The sequence below is a fragment of the Natrix helvetica genome (genome assembly GCF_964273705.1).
Source record: "Natrix helvetica genome assembly, chromosome: 2".
Classification (NCBI taxonomy): Eukaryota; Metazoa; Chordata; class Lepidosauria; order Squamata; family Natricidae; genus Natrix; species Natrix helvetica.
In genome coordinates, this window is record NC_138552.1 from 212,889,415 (window position 1) to 212,906,305 (window position 16,891).

General features: G+C 39.5%; 2 protein-coding genes across 4 annotated transcripts in view; one reads left to right on the forward strand and one right to left on the reverse strand.

The window, feature by feature from the left end:
- Nucleotides 1–4,460, reverse strand: part of PRKN (parkin RBR E3 ubiquitin protein ligase) — a 792,757-nt gene extending 788,297 nt beyond the window's left edge. Inside the window, exon 1 of the mRNA XM_081943460.1 lies at nt 4,334–4,460. Coding sequence (XP_081799586.1) covers nt 4,334–4,340 — 7 coding nt within the window. The 5' untranslated portion in view covers nt 4,341–4,460. The remainder of the gene's footprint in view (nt 1–4,333) is intronic.
- A 1,377-nt stretch (nt 4,461–5,837) lies between these two features.
- The window catches only part of PACRG (parkin coregulated), a 260,907-nt gene continuing 249,853 nt past the window's right edge, over nt 5,838–16,891 (forward strand). For all 3 annotated transcript variants that reach the window (XM_081943467.1, XM_081943469.1, XM_081943468.1), the window contains exon 1: nt 5,838–6,297. In XM_081943467.1, coding sequence (XP_081799593.1) covers nt 6,160–6,297 — 138 coding nt within the window. In that variant the 5' untranslated portion in view covers nt 5,838–6,159. The remainder of the gene's footprint in view (nt 6,298–16,891) is intronic.

Below are 16,891 nucleotides of genomic sequence, written 5' to 3' on the forward strand. Positions count from 1 at the left end.
AGCAATCTCTCACACCTTCAAAAATAATCTAGAATAAATGGGTTCTACAAAATGCAACAGAGCTTTTAATGACTCAGGAACTGTTCATCTTATCAGACCAAACATTCATTTGAGATAGTCTCTTTATGGAGGAAAAAATGTGCAAATAATAGCTGAGAAAACACAATGGATTCCAAGAAGGCTGAAGATCAGAAGTTCCTTGGCATGTCATCTGACAAGTGATCTTATGCTGCACAAAAGAATCTGAGATTTTTCCATGGTTTGTTTTTTTGGTAAAATGATACTTCCAATCCAGGAATTGTCTCCTCAATCAGAGATACTTGAAAGTTATATTATTTGGATTAATTCATACTATAACAGAACAAGTAGTCATGACCACACTTAATATAAGATTGCAGATAGTCTATGATTCTCCACTGCCATACACAGGGAAGCAAAAACTTCTATTCTGGATAACAGTAACACTTAATAAACTAAATTCAATAGTCGGCAAGTTGGTATTTCAATATTAGTACATATTTATAAAATATGTACCAAATATAATATAAAATAAATATACACATTTTCTGAAATATTTGCTGAAAATCTGATTTCTTAAAAATATTTTGAAAATAAAGATAATGGCAAAAATAAAAACAAAGGCAGGCATTATAATGACAAAGTCTGTATTGTAGACAAAGACTGTATAATATTTAAGATTTCCACTGTAGTTGGGGAAGATAGTTCAAGCTAGTATTCATAGTACTAACCAGTGCTTCAGAAATCCAGATGATCAACAGAGAGCAGCAGTGAGGGGCAAACTGCAATAATTGTCTGCTGACATCTACTGGTTGTTCAGACTGTTGTAACTCAGATCTTATAGCCCTATTGCAAGCTTAACTTCTAACAAGCTTTTTTTAGTTTCTTTGGGAAGTATTTGCACAATACAATGATACCTCAGTGCTCATTGTTTATTGGTTCCAGAAGGTGTGATGAATACCACAAACCATGTGTACCAAACATTTTTTCCATAAGGAATAATGTAGTGAATAACAAGGCAGCCAACACCAAGTTGTAGCATAGGCATTGACAAAATTTTCACATCAAAATGCATTGACTGCCAAATTTGATGAGTTTCAAAGCAGTTGAGTACCATTGCAATTCAGAAGCAACTAAATATTGCCAGACAATAATTGCTGCTGAATTGAATACTTTTCAGATATTTCAGTCCAGTTTACCATAATCATGGATTAATCTCAACTCTATGATTCAATCCAAAAGTACACTCTTAAACATTCGGACAATACATCAAGGATTTTTTTTTTTTTAAAAAGGCACTGGAAATAAAGCAGAAAAAGAAAATATATTCTTATTGATACAAAAGGAATCAAATAAACCTCAATAAATAAAACGGGGGAAAAAACCATGAAAAAAATAGTATTTGGTTGAAATTATCTCAGTGAAATCTACTTAGAGGGTTAAACAGTGAGTTCATTGGAATCCAACCAGTGGTGGGTTGCAGGCGGTACGCCCTGGTATGGGCGTACTGGAGCCTGCCCGGACCACCAGGTACCGTTCTGGTATGGTGCTCTGGAGGGTTCACCCACCAGCTCGCGCTCCTTACCTGTCTTTAAAGCCTTTGGCGCTTCTGCGCACGAGCATGGTACAACGCTCTGCTGAGCAGCTGGAGCATCGTGGAACTTTGCAGAGGCGTCGCTGGAAGGTAAGACGCATGCGTGGCCTGTGCGCATTCATGTGGAGGACACCACACCCCGTTGCAACCGTACCGGCTGCAATGGGATCCGGAGCCCACCACTGAATCCAACAACCCCATGAACCCCTTACTTAGTTCAATTATCTGTACATTCTTATTGGGAGCAAACATCACCAAAGATAGTGTACTTGTTAGGAACTGCACATAGTATTGTGCTGAAATTCTTTGCTAGGTTTATTTGTTTATTTTAGAAAATGTATATGGTAACCATATTACTAAAGGTGATCAACCCTGACTGCTCCTTAGAAAGCCAGATCCTGAAGATGAAACTCAAATACTTTGGCAACCTAATGAGAAGGAAGGACTCACTGGAGAAGAGTCTAATGCTGGGAAAAATTAAGGGCAAAAAAAGAAGGGGACAACATAGAATGAGGTTGCTGGATGGAGTCACTGAAATAGTCGGTGTGAACTTACATAGACTCCGGGGGATGGTAGAGGATAGGAAGGCCTAGAGGAACATTGTCCATGGGGTGTCCAATGGGTTGGACACGACTTCACAACTAACAACAACAAACCATCTTATATATGATCCCTGATGACTAACAATAATAATTTAAAGCAGCATAATAAAGCATCTCTAAATCAAGCAAAATTAATATAATCATTATACAGTGACTAGGGCACAATATAACACACTCAACCAGAAAAACCACACTTGTATCAGACTTTTCTAACACCTCAATTCACCAGGACTTTAGAATTTTCTGGAAGGCAAGGATCTCTGTATCTTAATGGAAACTGCTCTATAGGGCGGGTGTCACAAGAGAAAAGGCATAATCCTTGGACTCACAAGACAACATTGTGTAATAGAGAAGAACTGGGACAGGAAGAGGCCCTTGGAGGTAGACAGTCTTACAAATAACCTGGCATTATGCCATACAGGGCTTTAAGGATAATAACCAATGCCTTGAATTACACTCAGAAAACAATTGGAAGTCAGTACAACTAACACAACAATGTTATCTAGGCAAACCTTAGCTGCCCAAAACTACATTATGCATGTTGCTGTGTTCTGGACCAATGGAAGCTCCTGCGTCAATATAGAACATATTATAAACAAATGGTTAGTGTCTAAGGTATAAGTGACAATGAGCAATGAGTTATAGAGAATTTGCCTTTATATTTTAAAAATATTTTGATTATTTTATTACGGTCACAGACCAAAAGACAGAAAAAAATCATGTAAGATTATGCTTGACCTGAAACCACCACTGAGAATTTGAATTTTTTCAAACAGGATTTAAACAGAAGAATTGTACCTTTCTTGCTAGCTGGGATTTTTGTCCCCATCCTTTGGAATTCAACACAAATCAGTTGAGAGAAAGAAAAATAGTTTGCACTACATGCTGCAATAAAACATAGGTGGTTGGTTTGCAGCTCTCTAAACAAAGGCAATCCAATTAACTCAGTAAACCACAGTGAATACTCAACCATAGATACGTAACTATATCATGTGTAAGTATAAACATGGAGGAAGTTTTTTTCTGTTTTAATTTAGAGATGATCAAACCAAATCATTTTTTTCATTAGTTAGGGAAACACTGAGAAATTTATCCAGAAAGCGGCATCTATGGTGGCCCTTACAGATGCCATTTTGTTACTACAATTCATGTAGCATTTGTTAAGTATGACACATTTTCTAGAGCAGTTTCATTCAATATTAATCTTCCATAATGGTTTACTTCAGCAACTTCAATAAAGATATTTATAACCAAATAGTTAAACTAAATTCATCCATTAGGGAGTCCATCATTATCCCTGAAATAGTTATGCAACTACTTCAATCTTCTGCCATCACAGAATACTGGTAGTCCTTGATCTACAACCACATTTGAGCCCAAAATTTCCATTGCTGAGCAAAACAGCTGTTAAATTAATTTTGCCTCATTTTATGACCTTTCTTGCTACAGTTGTTGAATGAATCACTACAGTTGTTAATTTAGTAACAGAAGTGAATCTGGCTTCCCCAAAGATTTGCCTGTCCGTAGGCCCCAGGATACTGAAACTGTCATAAAGACATGCCAGTTGCCAAGCATCTGAATTTTGATCACATGACTATGAGGGTACTTTTTTTTTACATGCTATAAAGCGTACAACAAAAGAACAACAGTTTTGAAAAGGGGCAGTTCAACAAACTTCAGTGTTATTAGATCGTCCACCTTTTGCTGTAATCAAGAGGTCCCAAGCAATTAGCAGTGCAATACAGTCTGGTGTGCATTAGATCATTTTAGAAAACAGCTCAGTGCCACATGATACGACAACGTCACCAAAAGCTAATCTGAATAGCTACAGTCTCCTCCCACATTCCTTCATGAGACTTTTAGATCAAGCTTCCACTTAATACGGGGGTTTTCCCTTGTCTTTTTCTTTTGTCGGGGTAACCTTTGAGCTATAAAATGAAGGTGGGATGCCAAACCTGAAAAGACGCGATATGAAATCGCATCCGTGTGCAAAGGTGCACCTGCACTTTGCAGCAAACATAACAACCTCCCTGTCCCTTTTTCCTTTCCGCCATCTCGCGCCCTCCCCCGCACAAAATAAGGGGGTGTATGTGAAGGACCACATCCGGGCTTCACTCACCGATCATGGCCAGTGCTGGCAATGTGGGGGCGCTCTGAAACCCTGATCTGTTCACATTCGAACTGCAAAAGCCAAACTTGAGGATCTACGCTCCCTGCAGGCCGGCCAGACGTTAAGGTGCCCAGTGCGCAGGCGAGCAAAGCTACGTTACAAAGCGCTTTGGGAAATGTAGTGCTCCACCTTCTTCCAGCCACGGGAGGACCTCGCGTGTAAATACATGGAATCCAATGTATCTCTCAATCGGCCGGGCTATCTTCTTTCGGTACTATAGTCTCCTAGTTCAACGTATTCAGCGTAAGGGAGACTATTTCAGTTCTGCATTAAGAATTTCTCCCTTTGAGATCGAGATTGCTCGCGCGCTTTGCGCATCCTTTTCTGTGCCACCGCAATATTTTTTATAATGATAAAAAGAGACTACAGCATAGTTCGAACTAATTCTTTGCCGATCTCCACGCCATTGAAGAAATAAGACTTAAGGACACAAACGCTTTTTAAAAGGGAAGCGAAATGAATTCAATTCCTTCTCTGGATGTTCCTGTTTTTTGGGGGGTTGCTTTGTTTTTGTTTTCCATCAGCTTATATAAGATAGAGAACAAGTACGTTATTCTGTATTGGATTTTAAGGTTTTTTTAAGAGTCCATCTGACCAAACTTTTCGTGTTAAAGCAGGAATTGGTTCAGACCACGAGTAACTTTTTTAAAAACTCGCAATTTTTAAATTTATATAGCATAGCGCTCTACTTTGCAATTCTTTGCTTTCTCACTGTAAAAGCCACACCAGTCCAATTACAATAGAAGGCGTTGAGACGGATCCATTATGGTAGTTTTCAAAACGTAGTTTTTCTTTCTGCTTGTTATGTTTCTGATGATTTGGATTTACATATTATTGTTTGGGTAGATGCCCTAGAGTCTGGGTTACAAATTATTTCATTTGTAAAATAAACAAATGAAATATTGCCATTCCTGCTCTTTTTGCAAGAAATGATAAGATACGCTAGTCGAAAATGAATCCATAGATTAGAACGTCAGTAGAATTCACTCGTCAGGAAACGCGCAGGATGGAATTAATATCCCCTTCATTTTCGGGAATTGTACATCAAGTGTGCTTTGATTTTTTTTAAAAAATGTTTTAAGTCCTTCCAAATGTCACGATATTATATATGAGGATAGTCAATTCATTTGCTCCCCTTTTCTGAACTAGGTAACTTTCCTCATGTAACCAACGGCGCTCACGTTTTCTGATTCAGAACAAACTACTTTTGGTTTTCAAAACAAAACCACTCATAGGAAAGTTCTGGGCCATAAGACTAATAAAAGCATCCGAGCGTCCAGCCTAGTTTTCGCGTCTGAACCCTGATAGCTGCTACCCTCTTCTTGCCTATTCTGTAAATTGAGGGCAAAAGAATTCAGTTTCTGCATTTCGTGACTTCACGGAGTCGCGTGACTTCAGTTACGCCGAATGCGCATGCGTATGTAAATCGAATCCGCTCAGCGGTACGGAAGTTTCCGATAAGGGCGGAATCCTTGTGCTCCCGCGGCTGGTTGTTGATACGTTGCCCAGCAACCGATTCCTAGAAGCGAGTTGGTGTTAGAAACAGGCATATATTTCCCCCCCTTCCCCTCCTCCTCTTCATCGAAGCCACGCAGGAGCCTTCCCAGGGGTAAACCAAGGGGTGAAAGGAGCAAATACAAAGGGACGAAAATTAGGAATATAATTTTTTTTTGGCCCCAAGGTAGGGGGGGGGGGAATCTGTTTTCGTATCCAAATAGTTTCCTTTTAAAATCCCGACCACCAATCCCACGTGCAGCAAGCAGCCTCCGGAGAAGATGGTGGCGGAAAAAGAGGGTGTAAGCCCCCCCAAACTGAGACCCCAGCAGCTGCAGGAGCCGCTGCGACACGCAAGAAGAACCAAGAAACAGGTCAGCGATGGATTCACCATCAAAGCAATGATGAAAAACACCGTGGTATGTTGCGATGCCGTTACAATAATAGAAGGTTTTCTGACCCTTTGGGTTTGTCATTTAAAGCGCCCCAGGGAGGAAGAAGGGTTGGCCGGTCGTTTGCAATCGGTGGGGAAAGGACGGGATGACAGCTTGAGGAAGGCCGGGGGGAGAGAGGATTTGCCTGCCAGGTCACCGAAATGCTGCTTAAGCGATCTTCACTCACCAACCATTACAGATTAATAGAGTTGGAAGGGACCTTGTAGGTCATCTAGACCAACCCTCCTCCCAAGCAGGAAACCCTACACCATTTCTGACAAATGTCTGTCCAGTCTCTTCTTGAAAGCTTCCAGTGATGAAGCTCCCACAACTTCTGAAGGCAACTTATGTTCCATGGGTTGATTGCTCCCGCTGTCAGAAAATTTCTCCATATTCCCAGGTTGAATCAATCCTTGATCAGTTTCCATCCCTTTTTCCTTATCTGGCCTTCAGATGCTTTTGAAAATAGCTTGATCCCCTCCTCTCTGTGGCAGCCCCTCAAATATTGGAACACTGCTATCATGTCACCAAAGTCGCACTTGAAACAATTTCCTTTCTGTTTCCCCATCCAAATACGCTAACAATCCATCCCACTGCTTCCCATGGTTAACGAGTCTGACTTGAGATCCAGTAGATCCCATACACTATGCTGGGAGCCACCCAGATTATAAGACGTTGTTCTTAATTGAGATATATTGCTCTCCCTAGCTTTTGATCTGCAGTGTTTATTCTGTGTTTAGCTAGCTTAATGACCTGCTTATTTTTAACCCAATTCTTTTGCAATTTTTTGCACTTCTAATTATTTTGGCTTTTGCCTGTACTACTTTTATCTCTTTTTTTCTTCAGTATTTCATCTGTTCCACAGAGCCCAAATCTCCTGATGTTCTACTTTTCATAAAACATTCAAAATATTCTCGAGGTTATCATAAAGTAAGCATTAAATAAAAAACTACAGCTTGACCTGTATCCCCACTGCTTTCCACTGAAACTCATATATGGAAATATAAACCACACTTTTGGAAAAGAGGCAAAACCATTCCATTTTTACTTTTTATTATTATTATTATTCTAGGAGTTTTCGTTTGTGTGTGAGGGAGATGATTAAAGCATTGTCATATATTAATGGGGAAGTGCTGTGTGATTCTGTGCATAATTATTCCAAAATAAGTCAGTGATAAATGAGCCCTACACTAAACAAATACTGTGATTTTTATTCAGGAGTCAAGAAGTCATCATAGCATGTAATGAACTTTATTTTGTATTAAATGTTTCTAACTTTATCTACGATTAAAAACCATTCGTCACAAAACATTGCAATATATTGATGCCCAAGGATTGCAACTTAGTATATTACCATCTCTACTTTTCTGTTTCCACCATTCATCAGCATTATTTTATGCATCTCTGCTCTACTCAATTTTTCCAGCCATTATTTCTATGAGACTTTTGTCAAGGAGCATGGTATAATGCCATGGTCTATGTTCACACAGAACACTTCATTCATTTCAGATTTTTGTGTTGCTTGTTTTGCTTTTGAACAACTTGCTCACCATAAACCAGCCACATGTTGAGATTGCACAAGCAAAATGCAGTGGCTCAATGGCTAAGATGTTAAACTTGTCAATCAGAAAGGTTGGCAGTTCAGTGGTTCGAATCCCTAGTGCCGCGTAACGGAGTGAGCTCCCATTACTTGTCCCAGCTTCTGCCAACCTAGCAGTTCAAAAGAATGTAAAATGCAAGTAGAATAATAGGAACTATCTTTAGTGGGTAGGTAACAGCGTTCTGTGCGCCTTAGGTGTTTAGTCATGACGGCCACATGAACACGGAGACATCTTCCGATAGCTCTGGCTCTTCAGCTTTGAAACGGAGATGAGCACTGCCCCCTAGAGTCAGGAATGACTAGCACATATGCTAGGGGAACCTTCACCTTTTTAACATAGTATTGAAATTGGGCAACTTTAAGAGGAGATTTTAGCATAGCTTGGTTTTCATGCAAATTATTTGGGTATTTTTAACACCATAGCTTACCTTAGTATAGCCCGTAGGTTTGAATGAAAGTTAGAGGCTCTGAGAACATTAAGGAACTGAGTTAAGGCTGCTAGTATACAATCAATAAACAAACTATAAACTTTTAGCCACCTGTTGAGGAAGCTTATAAATGAAGTTTATTGGGAAATATGATATCTGAAGATACACACAGTAATTTCAGGTAACCAAACATGATATAAAAACTAAAAAGATGCCCTGTGTTAAGATTGATTCTTGATGGACATAACCAAGTAATTTTCTTGGCAACAAAGATTTCTTGTTGCACTCTTCAGAGTTGTTTCTTTTTCACTTCTTAGTCTAACATTCAGTCTTGGTAGTATCCTATCAAGTAGAAACCAAAATTATTACTGCTTAGCTTTGAACTTAGACCAGAATTTAGAGCAGTGCAGCCACCTGCTCTATTCCTGACAGTGTAATGATTTGAAATCTAGCAAAATAACAACAGAACTGCAAGCACTTCAAAGTCTAAGTAAAGGAATAGAAGAGAGTTTGGAGAGATTGAAAGCAAAAAAATTGAAAGATTGTTCCAAATACTGGGACTCTCAGATTTTCACCAGGAACATTGCTTCTACCTTTGCAATAACTTTGAAGTAGCAATACATTATAGATAATGAAGTCCCTTATTACATATACATTCTCCACTTGTTATGATGCATTGACAATAAGATCATAGTGCTTCAGTTATAAATTATGACTTAAATGGATAATATTACAATCAAAGTAAGTATAAGCTTAATCTCCAACAATATTTTTATATTGAAAATAGTCTGTCATGGCTAAAATTATCTAATTCCTTCCAACAGAATGATAGAGCTGATAAAGGTGGCATTTTTAGAAATGGCCAGCCAATAGATACCTTTAGTATGAAAGTTGTATTATTTTCACCTGATAATTGATTTTTAGGTAAAACATATGTAAGAATCAAGTATTATATTATACAGATTAAGATACTGAAAGCATATACTGAAAGATCCCAGGATTCTTGCATAGGTTTTGCTGCCTATTTTCAGTTTGAAGTTAAATAAGGTGCAAATGCTTAGTATTTACTCTTTTTAATTAAGATATTTGTATGTAGTAATGATCATTTGTGCATCTAAAACTGAATGAGAAAGCTGGTTTCACCTCTATAATTATTATAGTTTTCAGAATCTCAGTTGCCAGAAAAGAAATATTATCCCATGAAAGTGGGATAATGTTTAATGATTGCAGTTTTGATACTATAGTTTTATTTGTCCATAAACATGCACGGATAAAACACAGAGGTGAAAATGTACTTTATCTGACAAAGGTGATAAGTTGTTCAACTACCGCTAGCAGTAGTTTTCCATTGTAGAAAAGCACTCCCTAGTGTTTTGAGTGACTGTAGTTAGAAGTAACACATGGAACTACTGGGAAATCAACTAGTCTAGTTAGAAAAAAAGATAGATTGGGTAATATAATATTACCCTATAAAAGTTGTTACATTGCAGGTCTGAGGCTATTGAATTCATTGCAAATTATTACACTATTTCTGCCTTCTGATTATTATTCCCAATTTGGAAAGAGCTAGCTCTGATAAAGAAACATTCAGAGAATGCCAAGTTTTATTTCTACAAATACTTTTAGTCCACATAGCTTTTGAATTATGTTTCAAAAAGCTGCTTTAGATATATCTGAGCAATGAAGCCAGGAAGGAAACAATTACTTCGTTTTCCAATTTCTATGACTATAAATAAACCCTATGCTATTATTTCTATTATTATTCTAGTCTATTATTATTTCTCCAGCTACCTTATAGGTTATCTATACTGGTGCTGTTTTTATTTGGTTGGAAAAAGGGAAGGGAAAATAGAATAAAATGATTTTAAGTAAGGCTGCAGTATAAAGACAATAAATTGCATTCTAACCCTGAACAGCATATCTGTAGTGTAATGGGAGCTAAAGCTTTAAGAAGCTACTATCTGTGGCTATAGATTCCTTTGTATTTGACAGTTCTGGCTTAGCATTTTAGGAAAATAGTATAAACAAAACACATAATTTTGTTATGGATAAGGTATCTAGGATAGTTGTTAAATCGGAATTTGAATTTTAAAGAAAATAGTATTTCACACTTATACGTTTTTAAATATGAAAGCTTCTAATAGACCAGCTGTTTATTTAGGAACAGCTTGATATTTCTGAAAATCCTATTGTTTCAGGATTTTGTCTGTAGACAATGTGCATTATTTCTGTTTCCAAAATTGTTTTGTTATACAGGTAGTCCTGAACTTACAACCATTCATTTAGTGACCATTTGAAATTACAATGGCACTGAAAAATGACTTATAACCAGTCCCCACAGTTGTAACAATTGGAGTATCCCCATGGTCATGTGATCAAAATTTGGACGCTTGGCAACTGGTATATCATCTGATCATTATTTTTAAATTTCACAGCCAGCTTCAAATAAGCAAACTCTGGTGGAAACCAGAGACACTTAATGACTGACCAATTCAGTTAATAACCATGGCAAAACAATCATAAAATTGAGCACGATATTGCCCACAACAATCTGGGTCCTCATTTTACAGACTTCGGCAAGATGGAAAGCTGAGTCAACCTTGATCCGGTGACAATCAAACTGGCTTATATAATCATCCAATGAATGCTTTTATTCTATGACAGTTTGTCTGATCTGAACTAAACCTATGCCTTCATTTCTATGGGGCTGGTATAATCAGTCTAATCAATGAATTCAGTCATCAATTTTCTTCTTTTTTGATCAAAACTGTTCAGCTCAGCTTGTAACCAGGTAATTCCAGCATTGCATCATAGATATGGTCCAAGTATTGATGGCTTTTGTTAGGGATGTAACCCTATGCTTGGCTTGGCAATGTATATAAGCTATGATTACTTTACTGTTACTTTAAATGTTTAAGAGATGTAATTGGTTTGTTACCTCAAACAGCCATAAGAGGGAGACAGAATGGCTGTTAGCTCTCTGCTTTGTTAGACGTTGATCGGTGTATTTTGAGGTATTGTGGTTTGCTACTGTTTAGCTATACTTTGTGTGTTAGACTGATTATGTTGATAACTGAATTACTGAACCATGTATGACTTGGACTGTTAACCGGACTCTGAATACCTCTATATTTCTACATAGTAAACTACTATATTTTTATACTATTCAGTGTCTCTGTATGCTGGTTTGTGCGTGTTCTTCCATATCATTCTCATTACGCTTCTCTGCATACTCGCTCTCCCAATGGGGAGCTTAATTACTTAACAGCTTTGATAGTAAACTTGTGAAAGGGGCTTTCACAAAGAAGAATGGGTCAACTTATTCTCCAAAGCACCTAAAAGTAGGAAAAGAAGCAATGAAAACTAATCAAGGAGCGAACCCACCTAGACCTAAGGAGCAATTTCATGATAATTAGAACAACTTGCCTCCAGAAGTTATGAGTGCTTCAACACTGAAGGTTTTTAATAAAAGATTGGACACATATTTGTCTGAAATGGAATAGGGTTTCCTGCTTGAGCAGGGGGTTGATCTATAGGACCTCCCTTCCCTTCCAACTCTGTTATTCTGTTAAGTGAACCTGTATATTCTTCATATATCTGCTACTCTTAGAAAAGGCTACATGGTAAATTTGGTCTTTGCCACCTATTTGACTTTTAGCCAGATGCTGAAAGAATTCAGTTGGCAAGCATTATGATGTTTGGTATTATATTGTAGTACTCATCTAGCAAAACAGCACTTACAATACAATACAATAGCAGAGTTGGAAGGGACCTTGGAGGTCTTCTAGTCCAACCCCTGCCTAGGCAGGAAACCCTATACCCATGATGGTGAACCTATGGCACGCGTGCCACAAGTGGCACGCGGAGCCATTTGTCAGGGCACGCAAGGCGCTACCCTGTCAGCTGGCCAGCACGCATGCGCGCACTGGCCAGCTGAGTTCACCTTTTTAAAAGCTATTTTTCGCCTTCCCCAGGCTCCAGAGGCTTTATAGGAGCCTGGGGAGGGCAAAAAGAGCCTCCCCCGCCCCCCCCGGAGGCTTCAGGGACCGTCCCTGAAGCCTTCGGAACGCTTAAAACCACCCTCCGAGCAAACCGGAAGTGACTTCCAGGTTGCTCGGAGCGTCATTTTAAGCGTTCCGAAGGCTTCAGGGACCATCTGGACAGCGGAGGGAGGGGGGACTCTATAGCCTCCCTGCCATGCATCCCGCACAGGAATCCGTCCCCTCGGGGCTTTGCGTGGGCGTCGCAAGGATTAAGCCGAAAGGGGGGGGGAACGGGGAAAGCGAAGGGGGCTTTGTTGTCCTCCTTCTCCTTCTCCTCCTTTCCCCCTCCGGCTCGAACGCGGCGCCGGGGCCCGGCAGGCAGCGAACAAGTCGGAGCCTGCCGACTGGAGGAAGAGGATGAGAGGCGGGTCCTGTGAACGGTGGCAGCAGTGGCGGCAATAGTCGCAACTCGGCAGCGGGCCGCCCCAGCTGGGAGACAAAGGAGGGGAAAGGCGGCAGGCAGCCGAGTTGCGACTATTGAGCGCGGCGCGGCGCCACCTGAGGCCGGGATCGAGGCGGCTGCGCGGCCTGCCTGGCGTGGTGCGGCTAGAGGAGGAGGAGGCGAGGGCGGCGCGGCCAAGGCCTGACGGATTTCCCTTCGGCCAAGCCCGTCCTGGCGGTGGCGGCGGCAGCGATGTGAAGGCTGGGCCCTGGCGAGTGCGCAGAGGCTGGGCGGAGCGGCGCAAAGACGCCGGGCCCGAGGCGCCGCACGGCGAAGGCGATCCTGGCCCGGGCGATGGAGACGCACGTCTCGTGCCTGTTCAGGGACCGTCCCGAGGCTTCCCTGAAGCCTTCAGAGCGCTTAAAACGACCATCCGAGCAACCCGGAAGCTCGGAGTGTGGTTTTAAGTGTTCCGAAGGCTTCAGGGAAGCCTCCGGACGTTCCCTGAAGCCTCTGGAGGGCCTCCGGGGGCCGGGGGAGGCTCTTTTCGCCCTCCCCAGGCTCCTCTAAAGCCTCTGGAGCCTGGGGAGGGCGAAAAAAGCATGGAAAAATGGGCGCGTTGTGCACGCATGCGCACTGGGGGACGCATTGCATTATGGGTGCGGCACGCCCGCACATGACCCCCCGCGCTCCCCCCACTTGTGGCACGCGAGCCAAAAAAGGTTCGCCATCGCTGCCCTATGCCATTTCAGACAAATGGCTATCCAACATCTTCTTAAAGACTTCCAGTGTTGGGGCATTCACAACTTCTGCAGGCAAGCTGTTCCACTGATTAATTGTTCTAACTGTCAGGAAGTTTCTCTTTAGTTCTAAGTTGCTTCTCTCCTTGATTGGTTTCCACCCATTGCTTCTTGTTCTACCCTCAGGTGTCTTGGAAAATAGTTTGACTCCCTCTTCTTTGTGGCAACCCCTGAGATATTGGAACACTGCTATCATGTCTCCCCTAGTCCTTCTTTCTATTAAACTAGACATACCCAGTTCCTGCAACCGTTCTTCATATGTTTTAGTCTCCAGTCCACTAATCATCCTTGTGGCCTTTTTCTGCACTCTTTCTAGAGTCTCCAAATCTGTTCTACATCATGGTGACCAAAACTGAATGCAGTATTCCAAGTGTGGCTTTACCAAAGCATTATAAAGTGGTATTAACACTTCACGTTCTTCTCAGTATCTCAGCTTCAGTGAGAATAACTGTTGTTTCAGTTGTATAATTATAAAGAATTTTCAAAATTGGCAGTGAAGTAATATAGCGCTGAAATTGGTATTTTTGCTTTTCTGGTGAGTTTACAAAATTGAAATAATTAGATGTTAGATGATAAAGGAGGAAAAGCTCAAAATCATACGACATTTTGTAGTAAGATTTTTTTTACTAATACAAGGAGTCACTGATTACAGTAGTGCTATTAGCGTGACCCTTATGATATTCTTTTTTATACAAGCAGATAAAATCAAGTTAAGTTTTATACTGAAATTTCAGGATTCACAAAAATAAATTAAGTTTTAAAGTATGGAAGTTACTGGACCTACTAAGATCCAGTTACAGGATCTAGGTAAATTATGAATCTTAACTAAGCAAAGATCTTATTCTGACCCTTGACTTTTGTACCAGGAGAAATATTGAAGATCTTTTTTAGATTCTGCATGAAGGTTTGAGCTGCCATTTTTTTTACAACACCTTGACATTCCATGTTTAGACAGTAACCAAGAGTACAGTAAATAATTTTATAGGATTAGAATTTAGTATTAAACAGTTGGGTAGAACTTGTCCAAAGTCGTATGTTAGGTGATATATTCTAAACAGCAAATATTTGGCCTGGAGCTAATATCTTGTATCCTTCAAAAATAATAGCAAATTTATTTATTTGTTTATTCAGTTTCTATTCTGGCTTTCCAGTTGATGTTAAATAGGTATGCTTTTCATGCTGTATGGGATTTTATAAGGATTTCACAAATACATTATTTGTTTATATCCTCACAGGAAAATAACCCAACATATTCTTTTGTTCAAGTCATTGAAATTTTATGGAATATTATAATAGTTCACAAACTAAATTACACCTTAAATTACAAAAACTAATGAGAGTTCCTCCTTCTTAAAGTTTATAACATTTTTTTTGCTTTTTTCATAAGTAATAATAAAACCTTAATAACAAATTAAACTATAATTTAACAACAGCTATAGTGATTATGTATTAATCATAACGTCCCTGGAGTCTCATGGCAGAAGTCAAGCGCTTCCAATTTTCTCAGCTATTACCTCACAATAAATGTTGTCCTTAGGCTATAATTCTGGTATTAAATTCTTGTATAGAGAAACAGGTTCCTACTTTGGAGCTGAGCAAATTTATACCATGCAGGGTTTTTATTTTCCCTTATGATGATTTTTCACAGTTGTTTCAAAATGCTGTATTTCCTGTCTCTCTCGCACATGGGCTCTCCCCCCCCCCCTCCAAGTCAGTTCAATGTGTGCTGATTCCAGAAAGGTCACTTTATTGTCACTGATTTCTGCCTAATATTTTAGATATCTCAATGAGGCCAGGGGAACTTGAGGTCATTAATCAGTGGTCTGCTGCTCTTTTGACAATCTCTGTGGTAGGCAGAAGGGAACAGGGAAAACAGGTATCACAAAAGGATAATTAGTCAACGTTTAATATCTTTGATTATTATACAGCTCCCAACCTTTTTCCCCAAGAGAATGTATCTCTGACCAAAAATGAGAATCAAATCTGTGCCTCCCTAACAACCCTTCTAAGGATAATATATTGTCCTTACATTATAAGGATAGTTCATTCAAAGGACCTTTGTCCTAGAATATGTTTCAGTAGCATCTTTTTTATTTACCATTTCTGTGGATTTCAATATCAACTTATTTTCAGGTGTGGACTTCGGTTTTAAAAAAACAGACAGGGTGGTCAACATCTTCTTTACAATGAATTATTATTGGAAAGATGTCATATTACCTTGTGCTTTACTCTCTCTGTTGTTGGGCAGGTACAAAAACAAACCTTTCAACAGAAAGCATACAATTGTAGAATAATATTGAATTATAATTTGCATAAATATTTTCTTACAGTTGGGTAACACAAATAATTTACACTGCATACTGATTATTTATCCTGTTTTGTTTTTCTAAAGATAGCATATTATTAAAGAATTATTGTAATGTTAGTTTGGTGCACATTTGAAAAAGATGTGTTTGAAAAAAGAAGCACAATCTTTATTTTTATAGTAGCAACATCACCTTAAGTTTTGATAATTGTAAAAAGATTTGATTGATCATGTGCCATCAAGTCATTGCCAACTCTTAGTGATCACATAACTGGACTTTCTCCAGTACAATTTTTTTTCTTGTTTGGTCCTTCAAGAAATGGTTCTGGGAGGCGGGGCTTGACATCGCTACGACACGACATGCAATCTTGGGGCTCCAGGATTGCTGTCGATATCTCTGTTGCTTGATGATCCTTTTTGGATCTAAACCGTTCTGAAGGAACGGTGATAGAGAAGGGCATGTCCTGCTGATCTCAGGGGCATCGCAAAACCTATGATTGATCCAGGGAAAGCTCTTTTTGCTGGCTACAAGAGAAGCAACCAAAATGGCTGCAGAAGGTTGGGACAGGCCCCTGAAATGGGAGCAGAATAGGAGAGAGAGTGTGTCAAAATGGTGAGAAAAATCTTTATTATTAGAGAAAAGAAAACCCAAAAGACTTAGAGTTAAAATAAAATTGAAGAAAGAAGGAAGCAAGCGGCGAATTAACCCTGGTTTAAAACTATCATGTTATCTTTTCCACTTTAATTTTGTTTGTTTTCTATGGATGGACTTTTTACAAATGCCTCCTACTTTTAAACTGGACTGGTCTTTTTTTTTCCTTCTTCCTCTATACTTTTCCCATTTTTTGTATTCGTGGATTAAAAGCCTCTTTCCTCACAAGGCTCGGCCGGATCGTAATTTTTAAACATTTTTTTTTCTCTTCTGGAGTTTGGAGCTTAGAAAAGAGAGGCAAAAATAGAGGGAAAAGATGTAACACTGCCATCTAGAGGCTAGAGGCTTGGCAACATCTGATATTACAAA